At 40.9% G+C, this 16,165-nt stretch overlaps 1 protein-coding gene across 3 annotated transcripts in view; it reads right to left on the reverse strand.

The window, feature by feature from the left end:
• Nucleotides 1-10,422: 10,422 nt before the first annotated feature.
• syde2 (synapse defective 1, Rho GTPase, homolog 2 (C. elegans)) overlaps nt 10,423-16,165 on the reverse strand; it is a 45,699-nt gene continuing 39,956 nt past the window's right edge. For all 3 annotated transcript variants that reach the window (XM_046049945.1, XM_046049943.1, XM_046049942.1), the window contains exon 8: nt 10,423-13,980. In XM_046049945.1, coding sequence (XP_045905901.1) covers nt 13,277-13,980 — 704 coding nt within the window. In that variant the 3' untranslated portion in view covers nt 10,423-13,276. The remainder of the gene's footprint in view (nt 13,981-16,165) is intronic.

The raw sequence follows: 16,165 nt of genomic DNA on the forward strand, positions 1-16,165 counted from the left end.
TGTGTCTTTGCTGCAGTTTTTATTGAAATACAATCTATATACTACTTAGACGTAAAATATGAGAAGAGTGAACATTTTTGCACATTTATTCTGCCATCAACATTCAGGCTGATTTTGGATTGGGACATCAGGCTCACAGATTTTTTTTTCATCTACCCATCTGAGATCTAGTTACTGGGTAATGCCATCCATTAGCCCAGTCTTCACCACCACTCCCTGAGGATGCAGTTTTGAACTATCTCAAGGATCTGACCTCGGCAGGAAGTCATTTTATGGCTCTTTGATTTCATGATTACTTATCTGTTGTTGTTGAAAGCTTCTCTATTATATAACAGTTCACACAGCAGCTATCTGAACCAGTAGACAAGAAAAATAATATTATGTATAACTTTATGTGAATCATTCAGATGTCAGTTAGGAAAAAACATTACTGGACCATATTCTTAAAGCTGCACTGATCAATATATAACAAAGGGTCAAATGACTGTGTAGTGTGAAACAACTCATTTGTAGTGATGAAGCTACACAGAAATATCCTCTCACTCTACAACTCCCTTCAGCTCTTTTAACGTCTTTCAGCTCATTGTTTTGGTTTTAAGGCCTACAGACAACTAGTTAGCAAATAGCTAACTAACTAGCCGGTGAACATTTTGGCACATTTGAGACAGATCTTTACCTCAGGAGTCGGTGGATGGTTAGAATAATGCAGAGACAGAGTGAATATTGGCCAGGTGGCCAGAATTACAACCCTAAAGCTGATGATAACCGGAGCAACTTTTAGAGCAATCATGCAGGGCAACGTTGCCGTCAATGGTAATGAGTAAAGATTACTACCGTAATCCCCTTCCCCCACCACTCCGCCACCCGCCCCGCATCGCCGCTATCCGTTCAAAACATAGTCAGACTTGCCACCAGCAAGATTGCTCAAAAAGCTGTCCCGTGTATCATCAGCTTAAATGAATCATGTTGCTTTGTATCTGCTGGATGTGTAAAAAGGCGGTTAGGGTTAGACATTCTTATCAATCAATAACAATATTGGGGGAGAAACAAAGAAAAAAGGAGCAAAGTTGAGTTTGATTGAAATAAAATAAATGATTCAGGTAGGCACGATTGCACATCAAACTCTTGTTTGCTAGATTTTCCCTAGATAAATCATGTTTATTTAACTTAAGTTCCTCTCCAAATTTTTCTCCCGGTAACGCTACAGTGCCTACATGCCCCACCCAGTTTGAGATCAACTGATCTAAGCTGTGGTTATATGTTACCTCTAGGCTTTTAAGCAGCCTGCTACATTGACAATGTGAATCCAGTAATGAGATTCACCTGAATGAGTGGCCTTGAAACTTTATCAACACAAGCAAGGGAGCAGTGGACTACTGCTCACACGGAAAAGTAGCTCTGCAGCTAAAAGTGTGGTTTTCATTTCAGTTGGACTCTTTCACCACAATGGAAAGGTTTTCCCAAGTGAAACTTTTATTTCTGGCACATTGTTCACAACATTTATGAGAATACTCTTTCCCTTGTCATGTGTTGTAACAAGTACCCCTCCAGCTCTCTGGACTCCATTAGTTTCGCACCTTCATGGGGATAACATAAGGACGCCTCAGAGTGCTTGGTCCACCTCAGGTCAAGAGCAGGCCCAGTAAACTTATAGTCAAAACTGACAGCAAGTATCCTGCCAGAAAAGAAGCTGGAGGGACAGAGCTAGGGGGGTGGCCGCATAATTTAGGGGCAGCTGTCTATTGCGAGGTTCACTGAGTATGAGATGCCGAAAAAGGGAAGAGAGAATAGACGATTGAAAGAACAGATGATCAACAGCAAAACAAGTAGCTGAATGTTGGGCGAGAGTGGGTAGGGGAGAGTGAGAGAGAAGAAAAAGAAGATGGCAAGAGATGGAAAAACAGAGTTGATTCCTCTCAACATAAGGGAGCTGGGGTCAACTTCACTCCGGCCATGACTCATTCACATGGATGGTCCTGTCATGGAGCAGAGGGGGTGACAGACGTTAAAAAGAATGGGCTGATGTGAGGGTGCACAGAGGCAGGCGTCCATATGGCCCCTTAGGCACCAACAAGGCCCGGGTCACAAAAGGGGCTTCTGCTCTCCAGTCGTCCGCTCCTCAGACCTCTCTGGGAGTTCTGTTTTGCAGTCCCTCTCTTCTCCAGATCCTCTCACTCTCTCCCAGGCCAGCTGAGGAATGTGCCTTCTGCAGACCAACACGCACATACACAGGGGGAGTGTCTTCACCCTCACTGGTTAGTTATTATTGTTATGGTCGCTGCAAAGAATGTTGTGCAGTTGAGTAAGGATGCATGCAATGTAAGCATTCGTGGCATTTGAAGTTCCACAGACATATGCGGAGACTTTTGCAGGTTAAGCTCTGCTGCTTAGCACTCACACTCCTTTAATGTTTTGGACAATGGACTACAGCACAACTATAAACCCAGTGACCCTCCTGACATGACGGGTATTCATGTCAGATTTCCCTCAGTTGATTTCTTCATCTAAGTCCAAGAGAATTCCCAAACATAAAAAGAAATCTCTAACCAAGGGGGTGTCTATGTAGGATGGATTGCCTGCGGTCCAGTTTTTATCACCAATTCTTGAAGGTTTTCAAGCCAAATCCTGGGAAACAATGTGAGCAGGTGCTGTGCAGGAGGGGCTGTAAATCTGGCCTGGCGAATTAAGGCATTCCCTGGCATTGTTCTGGCTGGCCTCTTAGCTGCCCCTGCTTGGAAGTGGTTTGATGGTGGGGTAAGGTGGTGCGAGGGTCTACTGCCTAAATCTCCCAACATGGGGGCACCCTGAACATTTCACACATAGTCATTCAAGTTGGACCCCAGCTGCAGACGGAGAGATCCAAGTCACACAAACACACGTCACAGATCCTGCAGGAGAGGGAACTTGCTGCACAGCAAAGGCAAGAACATTAAAATAGGAAAACCGATTGCCTCTGAGAAAAGTGATTGTTCAGACTTGTTTCTTACTATTTTCTTGACCATCAGAGCAGCACATTTGCCTCTAGTTAAAAAGAAAATGAAAACAGCAATTTGTCTTAAACAGTGTTTCCTCGTCTCAAGAAAGAGTTCAATCAGCATCTTCCTTTAACTTCAAAGCGTGTATGTGTTTGCATGTCCTGTGTGCAGTAAGAATTAAAAAAAAATTAAAGGCTCAAACAGGGGGTATGCTTTATTTAGTTCAGTTTATCATAAATTGCAACATATACTATATATAAAGCAGTTGACTGAATCTTAATTTAAACTTCCCAGGCAACGCTAACTATCAAGAATAGCCCTATACTTAGCATCCTGGACAACATTTCCTAGTTGCCTACTGTGAACTCTAGGTGACCCTACGTTAGGTGAAAGTATTATCTTATGAACATGGTACCATCACAATGCTTACAATGACCATATCAACATGCTGATGTTGAGCAGGAACAATGTCTACCATGGTCACCATCTCAGCGTAGCCTGATAGCATGCTATCATTTGCTATTTACCTTACTGAGGCTAATGGGAATGTCATTATTTGTATTTGTAAGTATTTGGTCAGAAACCAAAGTATTGGTCAAATTGAAATTTGAAAGTCACAGATCAAAAAAGTTAATACAAGCCTGGAGGAGGACATGAATATACCAAATTTCATGGCCATCGATCTTATAGTTTAAGTCATTCAATCTGGACCAAGTGATGCAGCAACTGACTGATCAACATCGCCGCTAGCTAGCCTGGCTAAAAAAATCCACAATATAATTTGGCAAAATAAACTTGAGTCAAGGTCGACTTACTAGCTATTTCTAGAGCTATGAACTATATCTTAGTGTTCATCAGAAGAGTTAGTTTGCTATTTGAGCAGTTCTGTCCACTGATGAAAACCATGAGATTGAAAGCTGTTGGGAAAAAACCTAGCAAGTAGACCTTTGTATGTGTGTTCAAGAAATTGTTGCTTAACATTTTTCATACGATATCTTGGCATAAACCCAGACCAGGATGCCATTCCCTCAAATTGGGATCTGTCATCTAAACTATCAGTCTGTCAGAACAAACATATGGAAAATTCTTAAAGCTTTTCCTATAACCATGGAATCTCTGAACCATCTTTTTGACATGCTGTTATCAGGCAGATTATTCATAACTTTGCTTCCATGAAATAAAGTTAATTTGTTAGTACGATGTTCACACATAATTCCATGGTATTTTTCTGTAAAGTGAGTTATTTGGTTGAGTTGTTGCTTGAAGGAATAGTTCTACATTTTGGGAAATATATCTGTCAGTTGAATGAAGCTGCAGCCAGTTAGCTTAGCTTAGCACAATTGGAAACGGGGAAACTGAGCTAGAAATAGTCCAGCACATAACCAGTAAACTTCTGATTTTGTATGGATAAACTACATGTTAATTAGTAAACTGTAGGAGTAGGTGGATTTTATTAGCTTTGGACAGAACCAAGCTAGCTGTTTCCTCCGTTTCCAGACTTTGTTAAGCTATGATAATCAGCTGATGACTGGGAAGAGTAGTATTGATCTTCTGACCTAACTCTCAGCAAGAAAGCGAATAAGCATATTTCCCAAAATGTGGAACTACACCTTTAAGAAAAGAGGCTACTACAGCAGCAGGCAAACTAAGTTTTCCTGCTGACAGGTGGAGAGCGCTCTGCTGACAGGAGGCAGGCGATAGCATACACTAAAATACCAACTGTGTCACTCCACTTCCTCTGAAGAGAACAAAGTTATCACCGCGCCTCATATCAGCATGATGTTACAGGCTAGTTGGAGGATGAATCGCTACAAAAGGTGTGCCACCTGCAAGTTTATCAAACCACGGAGGCCCAAAGCTTCTCACTGAGCCCGACCACAGCTGCTGTCAGGGCCTCTTTTCAGTCTCACCTTTCACATTTTTCTCTCCTATCAAGCGGAGCAAACCCTCACCCTCATCCTGTCCTCACGCTGAAAGGAGATTGCTCTCGTCTGGAGTGGGAAAGGGAGAGGTGATGAGCAGCTTACCTCTAGGAGGGATTAGCCTTATTAAAATGAAATAGTCTAGTCCTGAGTGACAGAGCAATGGAGGTGGAGGAGGGAAGAGGCATGGAGGAGAGAGGAGAGGGCCTACGTTGTGTGAGGCCCGGGCCTCTGAGGATCTGAAGCGCCGCTCCTCTGTGTTCTCCTACCCTCCATTCTTCACTTTCACCTCTCGCTCTCTCCTCATCTTCTCCCCCCTTTCCTCTGGTCTGCTCTCTCATCATCACTGCGGTCCAGAACAGGCAGATCTGTCAGCAGCGCGTCAAGAGATCTGCCCCGAGGCCCTCAGATGAGCTGCCAAGTACAGGGGCTGGAGAGTAAGGGAACAAAAGACCCCCAAAAAAAAACATATCAGAAAGGCTTGGACCTCGGTAAAATGTGTTTAATAGCCCTCCTATTGAAGGGCACTGCATGTATGGAATGTGCGCCCAGGGTCACAGCGCAAAGGTTCCCAGCAATTACCCAGGCTTAGCTAGCGCATGTTTAGAAGGAGTGAATAAGTAGTATTGTGACTTTGTAATTTGTATGTAATGACATGTACATTATGGTAAACCTTGTTATGAGCATTAAGCAGTGATTGAATCAGAAGAACAGAGTGCATACCATGTTTTTGTCATGCGTCTGATTGAGTCATGTTGGCCTGAGCACTTGATAAATGTCTTCCTCTGGAGACAACAAAGCATTTTAAATGTTTTAAATTTTAATTGTAAAACACTCACTGCAACATTAAGTATTGGATGACTAAATTAGTAACCTAACTAATATAAGCAAACAACCTCCCAAAGGTCATCAATTGTTTCTTCATACGTCAAATTCTTCAAAATCAGTGCTCAGAATTATGTGACATCAGACTCTCCTTCTTCACAGCACAGACATAAACACAAATACAGAAGTAACTCGTGAAATAACCAAAAGAAAAAATTGTAATACCAAATTGCTCAGAGTCAGAAGCTGAAAAATTAGGGCATTTAAAGGGATAATATGTAGTTTTCAGCAGCCACTAGCGATGCGGTTTTAAGATTACAACCAGGTGTGTGCTCGTACGCGTGCTGGCTTAAACTCATGAACGAGCATAATCCGAAACACAACCGCTTTCATACAAAAATTCCGCAATAAATCCGGAAACACCGGCATGGCGACAGTGGCTGTTCAGGCTCTGTTTCTACCCACGTCCCGGTTACAGCGCAGCGAGCCGCATATTAGCACAATACTCCCAGAACAAAAGTGCAAGTGTGACAGCTGCTACAGAGAGACAGGGAGACAGCTTCACACAACATGCTGGAAACTCCGGTAAAGGTCCCTCAGGTGGCATTATGTTGTACTATTGTATATTATGTGTGTCACGTAAGTTACAGCAACTGAGACTGTGGAGAAGCTGTGTACCTGAGTATCGGTAAAACCACAATTGAACGTTGTGAAGAAAACAGTGGTAGATCCGTGCTAAAGTAGCTGGCTGCTCCTGCTTTGCATCAAGGCTAGTATAAACAAATCTATCACAAAGACACATCTTTGCTACTACCACGGACATAAAGTGATGTTTATTTGCACGTTATGTCTGTTTGATCCAGATAAAACCAGCTGTAGACATAAAGAGACTGGGCAATAGAGCTTTAACATGATGCTTGTGCTCCCGCGGACAGCAATCAGTTTTCAGCGATTAGTTTTCAGCGATCACTTTTCGGCACAATACCTGTACACTCTGCTGTCCAGTCTTTCTGGCCACTTAAAATCTGATTTCAGGTCTGTTAACACCTTATACAGTCTATGAATAACACACAGTTAAAAACGGGGACATTTCCGGGGACAGCTCCAGATGGGGACAGGCCACCAAAGGTCTGGTCACCCTATTGTTGGAGTCCGTGTTGTGCTGGGAGCCAGTTGTTTTATGGTGTTAGTGGACTGAATGTTGTTAGCTGAGGTGTCGTCGCTATAGTTGGAGAGAGGCTCGGGAGCGCGCACAGGGCTACATCCCGACCCGGTGCCTTCACAGTAAAAGCAGAATAGTGGCTGTTCCAAGCCACAGAGAAAACAGGCATGTCCTTCATTTCTGAGTGAGGCTACAGCCCACTGAAAAAAGGCATTAAAAATTTGATTTATTAATAAGTAATTTCATTGAAAAACTACATATAGCCCCTTTAAAGTAATATACCAAGTTTATGGGACACGGGTGTCTTGGTCATACCTGCTGTGTTGAAGTGATGATCTACATTTGCTACAAACAAAACATGCTAACACTTAACAAAACACAACGTTGAGTAAATCTTCTTTGCTTGGCCAAAATATTTTAAGTCATACATGGTTAACAGGCAAATTTTCACAGGGACTATCTTCTCTTTTGCAGGATGATCAATGTGTGAGAAATGTTAACATTTCAAGACAGTGGTAGAGCCAAACATTTTTCATAAGTGTTGGTGGGGGTTCAGTAGGCCTAATCATGAATAATGGACTTAAAGCAGGTAAAGCAATCTCTGCATCAGTTGAACTATATAGCCTCCAGCAGTGGGCTAATTGTTATGGATTTTACTGTATTCATTTTACTCTAGATGTATTACTGCATTCTATATGTTGATATTTCACTGTTGTTACTTAGTTTTCTTCCTGATCACTATCATTGAACTGTTTTCACAGTTTTACAATTGCTTCCACTAAAACCTTAAAAGGCTTCACCCTTTACTGGAAGTGTGTTTAGTTCACTGCATAGATTCATTAGAGCAGAAGATGAAGTTAATGGATGTTTGTTCACGGCCAAAATTTCGGCATATCGGTATATTATATTGTGTATTTTAGTAGTCTTGTGGGCAGAAATAATAGTCACACATTTCCCTTTTCAAAAGAAATGAGCTAGGAATTTGATGTATTCCCATCATCAGCAGAACTTATAGAGCTTCTTAAATAGGCGAACAAACGGCAAAGGCCAGTCAGGAGGAAGGTGGTCAGAGGCAGGTGTTTTCAATAAACTCATCAACTAATTGTGGTCAAAAGGCCTACAAACGTATCTGAATAAATGTATATACAATAAATGTATATGCTTAAGCCCAGGTGCATGTCTCATGAGCAAAACGTTTAAATGAATTTTTCCGCCTTTTGGATGTGAAATAAATTGATCCTTTGTTTCTTACCTGAAGAACCTTAGCTCTTGGTGTGTTTTTATTTTAATAAGATTAGACTGTTCACCTTGACTACACACTTCTTGATAAACCTGGAGCTGAGAGAGATTTCCACATCCCTTATTGAACATTGTCATGGGAAACAGTAAGGCTTACAAAGCATAATATAAAAACAACATGCTGTTTGGATTTTTCAAGGACTACTGTCCTAATGTGATCAGTGCAGCAGACAACATGTTGCTTGCCAGTTATTTTAGCTTTATATCACCAACAGCTTTACTTTAATGTCACATAGATAATTTTAAATGTCTGCTATAACGTCTAATCACTCAGCAGGTAAGCTGACCAAAGGTCCAATCACCCCAGACCTTTCGACTTTATTGTGACAGTTAACGCTACACTATAACGAAAAAAGAAAATCTAAAACAAAGACCGTGTGTTTTGTGGTTGGCTGGTTGACTTGCAGCCATGATACCGACTCAAAGGTCAGCAGAGATTAGTTGAACAGAAGAGAGAAGAAGAAGGGGAGAAAAGGTCTGGTTTCACATGCAGGTGGCTGTCAAGGATGTTTACCTAAAGACACCCATATCTCTTCTCTCTCCCAAATTAGAAATGAACAAAATTTAGCTCAGTTCACTCCAACAGACGGCCTGATATCAAGTGGCAACCCTGACTATCCAAACAAGCTCAGCGTTATTATGTCTACTTCTGTCTTCATATGGAATTTCACTCTTGCTTTTATTGGGACTGAGAGAATTGCTTTGGTACTTGGCACATTTAGAGTAAGCACCTGAGTCTAAATCTAAAACCTTTTTTTCCCAGATGTTTTAAGATGGACTTTAAGAAATAGATATATTACGTTGAGTAAATCATTTTCTATTGTTAGAGACCCAAAATAACTTGAGACGGAAGAGAACATTATTCTCTGCATTTAAAATTATATACATTTTTGATCTGTCAGTCAAATATTTGGCTCCATCTCCACAACATTCCAGTCTGAATATTTATGGAGATTTAGTGCAGTTAAGTGTTTTTTTTTCTTGACTTAAAAAACAGAGCTGCAGGGCGCAGGCAGGTATGTGTACATTCTGTACCCTAAAGCTTAATCATACCTTTTCAAAGAAGCCATAAAAACACGATGTGAACCTACAGTAGTGACATCAAACAAGGCTTAAAACCAGTTAGTGCTGAAAAGCCTGCGGCTGCTCTGGCTTCTCATGCTAACTGCCAGAGATGTGTATCACCTCAGCTGGACCCGCTTGGGTACAGTTTTCATGGTCCTGATTTTAGATCTCATTTTGGAAAAATGCTTCACATTAAAATGACATTTAACTGTTTCAGCAAACTGTCTTGGAAACTACCTTTTGTGCATATTCTAAGTTTAGGTTAATTGTATATATCTCACGAGTGCTCCTGGTAATGTTGGTTTTTGGAGCCACAGTGAGACTGCAGCCTTCCAGCAGCGGATGGCTAAATGCAGCTGCGTCCTGGGAATGTCCCTGAAGCTGGAAGTCTTTCTGGGAGATTCCCACAAGCCAACAAGGGCAATTCCCTGACATATTTATCTGTTCTCTGATGAGGCTGTGTTACAATGCTGCCACAGCAAAGAGATGGATCTACAAAACAACAGTCCAGTTTCCTGAAGTTAAGGTCATGTTTTCCCAATGGTTTTCAATAAAACAAAGACAGCGTTTAGAATAGTTTGGGAAAGTGCGGCTGCGGTGTCAAGTTATTTCAACAAGAGTGATATGATTACTGGGCCACATGCAGCATACCACATGTGTTTTTATAAAAAATTGTCATAACAACATTTTTTATGAATGAATTCCAGGCTTGTCCGTGTGTGTAGGAGTGAGAACCGTGTTAACCGTGCACTAAAGATTTATTCTGACTGTGCAAACCCAGTTACTCTTTTAGCACAGAAAACAGCTGCATAATCAGATCTGTGGAATCATGTTCAAGTGTCAGTGAAGCTTTAGCTCAAATGAGTTTTAATGAGGATTTGATTCTGGGTAGTAAAAAATTAGTGTGAAGGAAAGGTGATATTGCAACTAAAACCATGATGTGTGGAAAATGTACTATTAATGTATTAAAAATATGAAAATGTGAGATTAAAGCCCAGTTACATCCTCACCAGATAGAAGCTGAAACCAAGAACCAGTGAGGGATCTTCAACCCAATACAGTTGCCCTTGACTTTAACCTTCCTTGGATAACTATGACCTGGATGACTGAGAACCTTCCCAGACAACCAGTGAGGGACTTTCTGAACCTGGCACAAAAATACACAGTTCCTGTGTGAATGTAAAATAATATACTTTATTATGACCATACATTTCTCAGGATCAATACTAAGCATTTTTCTGTTTTGTTTAGTGATGCTGTCCATGTGACATTTTCTCTCCAAAGGACAAAGAAGACAAGACAGAAACATTAACCATCCAGGATGTAATGCACAGACAAATTATGCAGGTGTTTATATTTATTGACAGAGAGATGAGAAGGTGGGAGGTGAGAGGATGATAAAACAGAAGGGATGCCTGAAGAGTATAATTCAGCCATAGGTGAGGAAAAACTATGGGAAGAGTGTATCAGAGAGCAGAAATCCACATCAACATTTGAAGAAATTAGATCAAACTACAGGTGATGCTCCATGTTAGTTTCTATACTGTACTGTAAATGATGCCCTGGTTCTTTTTGTGTTGCCCGGGCAGACAGATGGTTTGAAAGGAACCCTGCTGAAACTCACTTACACCAGACCAGCTCAGACTGACAGCACAGCGTGACCGTGAAGAGATTACCATGTAGGTGGGTGAGGTGTGGAACAATAGTGAAAAATATATAATATAAAAACTGAATCACTGTCTGCCTTTAAGTCCTCTAGAGAAAAGCTTGACCAATGCAGCCAATGTGTCTATTGGGGAAACAGGGTGACGAACAAACAAGCATACATTTCTAGATAAGTCTTTTTACCCATAAATATAAAATACAAAAGCAAATGAGAAAGAGCCTTGTTTATGTCAGTAAAGCTTTTGACCATGCAACGTTCAGTACATTTAAAAAAAAAAACACCAAAAATCATGAACACAGCTTAGTCCACTAGAGACACAATGTCAAATATATACACAATACAATAAAAATAACAATATCACTTTTTCTGCAAGATCACGATATTATCATATATTTTACAGCTAAAATTGTACCATTAGTCCAGCACATTAAAATGTGTACAGGTAGCTTGAAGGGAGGAAAAGCAACTATTGCTACAAGTCAACACTAAGAGGTCTTTAGAAGTATTTAAATACACCATTGAAATAGAAGCTGTAAAAATAATATACTCCGAATACATTTATATAATTATATACACATACATATAGGTTAAATACTGATCATTCTGAATCCCTGGATTGCTGAAAACGTCCTTTGTCGATTTAGGCAGCTAGCTAAGTCGTACTAACAGAAGCCCTCCACTACTGCTGCTCTGAAAATTGTGCTTCACATTTGGGCTGTGTATTTCATGGTTTTACCAAAAGCTGGGAAATGCAGAAAGGTGACTTTGTTTTATTTGACTTTGATCAGTCTGACATCTTGAGATTATACCTCTTCTTGCAGAGAGGTAGATGTGATGACTGACACCAAGTTAGAGAGTGGTATCAATCTTCTCTCAATCATCTCATCTCCTTCTCAGCAAGAAAGTCAATAAGCACATTTCCCAAAAGGTTGGACTTCTTTTAAGCCTAAAATGAATATGATGTCATACATTTTCTCTGTTTTAGTTGCCTGCTTAAGATAAATACATCTCTACTGTACAGCTTTGTATGAACAGAGATAAGAGTGTTATTACCCTTATCTTGTATCATATTTATCCTTAAAAGGAGGTTTCAGTGGCAGCTGTTTCTTCCTCAATTCAGTCCACAGCCATGATATTTTTTACTGCATGAACTATAATGACAATCTACACTACTGCCTGCCTCATAAGTGCATTAATGTTGTACAACATTTAGTGTTTCATACCTCAATAACAAAAGCTCTCTGCTGCCTTAAAAAAAGGAAATCCACCCTAAAACAGAATGTACACATATGATCTTGGTTTGTATTACTAAACACTGTGTTTACATGCTCAGAAAACAATAGACTGTATGAGCTAGCTTGTAGTTAGGAACAAATCCCATTCAGCCTAGACTAATGTTCTGGTTGATAACAGTTGGGTTGAATAAAATATTGGAACATATTTCTTAAACTGCCTAAAGTGATAGAGGGCCAGCCTTGACTATAGAACCAACAGGATGGTGGTGTTTTCTTTGAACATTTTTTATTAATTGAATTACCCAATTACATATTTTAGCTGAAAACCAATTCTTAACTGAAAGGCCTAATGCATCCCAGATGTTTTCCTGTCCAGTAAGTTCAATATTTAAATGCTGCTTCAGAAGCCTGCCAAGATAATACTTTGGTGGGAAACTCTGGAAGCATTGGTATGCAAATGGTCAATTTTTAAAAAGTGAATATTTATTGTTTATTATCACTTTGCTCCACAATTGTTGGCATGAGTATCACAGATTAAATGTTTGCATGAGTAGAACCCCATTGTACCCAGGGTGGATTTGTATCTCTTAAAAAATATAACATACTGCAGCCTTTTTCGATGTAAAAACAACTCTTCATAACATTATAGAGGTGATCGTGTTGGTTGGCAACACTGTATCAACACCATATGAGGGGAAACATTTTATATCAGGGTGGATTTTCCTCTTGACGTACCACCTTCACACAATTAAGGCACCTTTTAAACCCCTGAGGGGTCAATGGGTTCTTCTAATAAGAAGAGAAGCAACAATAACAACATGGAACACAGAACCGGACTGAAACAAACCAACAACAACAACAACAACAACATAAAGTAAATACAAACATTACGGAATGTCTATGGGTAAGGTACAAATGCCAGAAGTGCCCCGTTACATTTCTTCTCATCTCATCCTTTAGGTTTTTCACAGCAGCACTGCTCCACTGCCATGGTGATGTCACAGGATCTCCATGGAAACACTGTGGCTGTATCCTGAAGCACCGTGATCAGTAAAAAAGGTCTTCCCCAAACCTCATCAGGCAATATGAGTGTGTGAGTGGGTATGTGTGTGTCACTGTGGGAGGAGTCAGTATCCAACGTTGAGCTTGTTTTTGTTGAGCTCTCTCTCCAGGTTTCCTATCAGAGTGTCGATGCTCTCCTGCAGGTCTCTCAGGTTAACCCTGTTGCTCAACACGGGGCTGATATCCTGGATCTTCATGTAAGCCTGGTAGGTGTGCTCTTTGGGCAGACGAGGGGGAAGGATGTGGTCGCACACCCTTTTCTCCTCCCTGTCCTCTAATGGCTGCCCACTGCCTGAACTATCACTCTCTACTTGATTCTCCTCCTTCTCTAGCTCCTTTTCCTCCTCCTTCACCACCACCTCTCGATGAGGTTGCTCCGGCTCAGCAGGATCAGACGCAGGGCTTGTGACCTTGTGCCCTTCATCTTCCTCTGCATGCTCAGGCTTCTCCTGGCCCTCCTCAGCTGCCTCTGTGTCCTCAGAGGGAACGTCATCATAGTCTGCCTCCTCTTTGCTGGGAGGCAGCAGAATTTCGCAAGGGAAGTAGCTCTCGCCACAGCCGCTCCAGTCACCGGCGTAGCGGTTGCTGGGACTGTCCAGGCGCCCCGGTTTGGGTCGCAGAACGCCCGCCATTTCCGCTTCAGTAAGGTTCAGGACCTGGGGCCGCTCTTTTCTTCGCCGTAATGGAGGAACTGACAGCAGGTCAGATGAGGCCAGAGCCAAAGAAGCTGCAGGGGGCTGGGAAGAGGACTGGCCATATGGGTCCACAACTGGAGGAGCAGACAGGAAGAGAGACAAAAGAAAGGCAGAGTTAGTCACATATACAGTCCATTTTGATTAATATCTTCAAAGGAAAAGTTCTACATTTTGGGAATAACGATTTGCTTTCTTGCCATGAGTTATACGAGTCTGTATAGTAAATATGTAGCTACAGCCAGCAGCTGGTTAGCTTAGCATAGCATAAAGATGGGAAACTAGGGGGAGGAGCTGTTGGGTAGAGTTTTTACTTTTGGAAAAAATAATATAAATATTATCCCAAAATGTTGAAATATTTGTTTGAAGGGTTAGTTCATTACAAAAGATAAAATAACACATTTCTCTTATACCCCTAGTGGTATCTAGCTTTGTGATAGAGTTGAGATTTCTGTCCCTAAGTTTTTTGCCACAATCCCCAATTTTCATAGGGACAATTTCTTTGGTAGTTTGGTAGTTCCAGTGAAAACTAGTATCAGTGAGGTTTGTGGATCATCCTGGATATTGTCTATGGATAATATCGCTGCTATTACATTTTTTAATGTAATTTTTTTAATGCTTTGAGTGCCACAAAAATTAGATAAATTTCAAATAATAGGCACAAAAATCACACAAAATATTAGTTTTTGTAATTTGTGCAATCTGAACCCCTTTTGGTAAAAACTGACATTTACAAACTGACATTTAAAAACATGCCTTGAAAACAACACAAATTATTATTATTAATTTTGTAACACAACTGATTCCTACTATTTACAAAAGACAACATATTTGTCTGAGTGAACCTCTGTCACAGCAACAAAGATATCTGATATAAACTGTGGTAGCCCTGTTATTTGACAAGCGCCCTGCCAAAATAAGCCAAATATGACCATGCCATGCTGTGCTCAAAGTCAGGCAAACACATGCTGAAGTCACACCACCGCACTCTGTGACTCTGATGCCATCCATCTGTACTATTTGTTGACTAAACCAAACTTAAAAATTAACTAAACTGAAACCCTCTTTGGACATGGATGATTCATCTGACTGTGCCTTGAAAAAAGTAACAGTGAGCACTCCAACACAACCAGCACAGTCCGGTTACCTGTCTGTCTTTATCTCTGTGTACCTACACTTGTTGACGCCGCTAGCTTACTGGATTGGAAAGAAACAAAAAGTGTTAAAGTCTGGACTGTAAGTCATGTACAAGAGGTACAACATAAGACTATTTATTTTGTCCATGGGGTATAAAAGAGGACCTTGAAATCTATTATCCTTAAGGGGCCTTAAAACAAAAATGTTGATGAATTAAAACTCATTCATCTGAAGTGGCAGTTGCTGATACAGTATTTATGTGCAGCACTTGCACGCCTTGCAACTCTCCTGACCTGAGGCTAAAGCATTTATCACCTAAAACAAACAGAAATTACCCTCCATTAAGAGGCAACATGTCATTTAATTTCAGACATTATTCACTGATGACATGATTAAAAATATTAGCTTGCAGCAGAGAAAAAATCCTAAAGCAGACAAAAATACCGCAAATTGTGTTACAATGGGCAAAATGTAAATTATATGATGATTTGGGCTTTTCTTAAAGTGCGTTGAAAAAAGTATAGCTGGTAAATTTGAAAGTGTTATCCCTGCACACAAGCACAATAACAAGATACACTCAAATGCACACCCACGCATCACAAACACATACATTCTCCTCTTCTTCCTGTCATTCTGTCTGTCTAACCATCTGCTCACACTTATAGTTGGCAACCTCTTCAACACGCATATGCTCATACTCTCTCACACGTCCTGTAAATATTGTCTGATGTCCTTGCACTTGCCCACAGACATGCACAACTGAGGCCTGAGCAACAATGCCTTGGAGGGTTGAGTATGTGTCTGAGAGGTGTGAAGAGGCGGCTGAAAATACCCCATAATGATTGTGAAATGTTAGGGTAAGGCTTCAGGGGCTGAGGGCTAAGGTTAAGCCTGGAATGTCTTTAATTACAGTCCAGGCATCCTCCGCTCTGAGCTGGGGAAGCGGGCAGAATGGAGATGTCACTGAGGGTGTAAACAAAGGCTTGAACCTGGACTGTAACCTTTGTCAAGGTTTTATAGGTAATTATAAGCACCATCCTGGTGACATCAGTTGCAGACAGGAGTGCAGAACATGTGCAGGCTTCTACAGAAGATTAAAAACTATTTTCTTCAGACCACTTGACC

Source organism: Micropterus dolomieu, linkage group LG05 (genome assembly GCF_021292245.1).
Source record: "Micropterus dolomieu isolate WLL.071019.BEF.003 ecotype Adirondacks linkage group LG05, ASM2129224v1, whole genome shotgun sequence".
NCBI lineage: Eukaryota > Metazoa > Chordata > Actinopteri > Centrarchiformes > Centrarchidae > Micropterus > Micropterus dolomieu.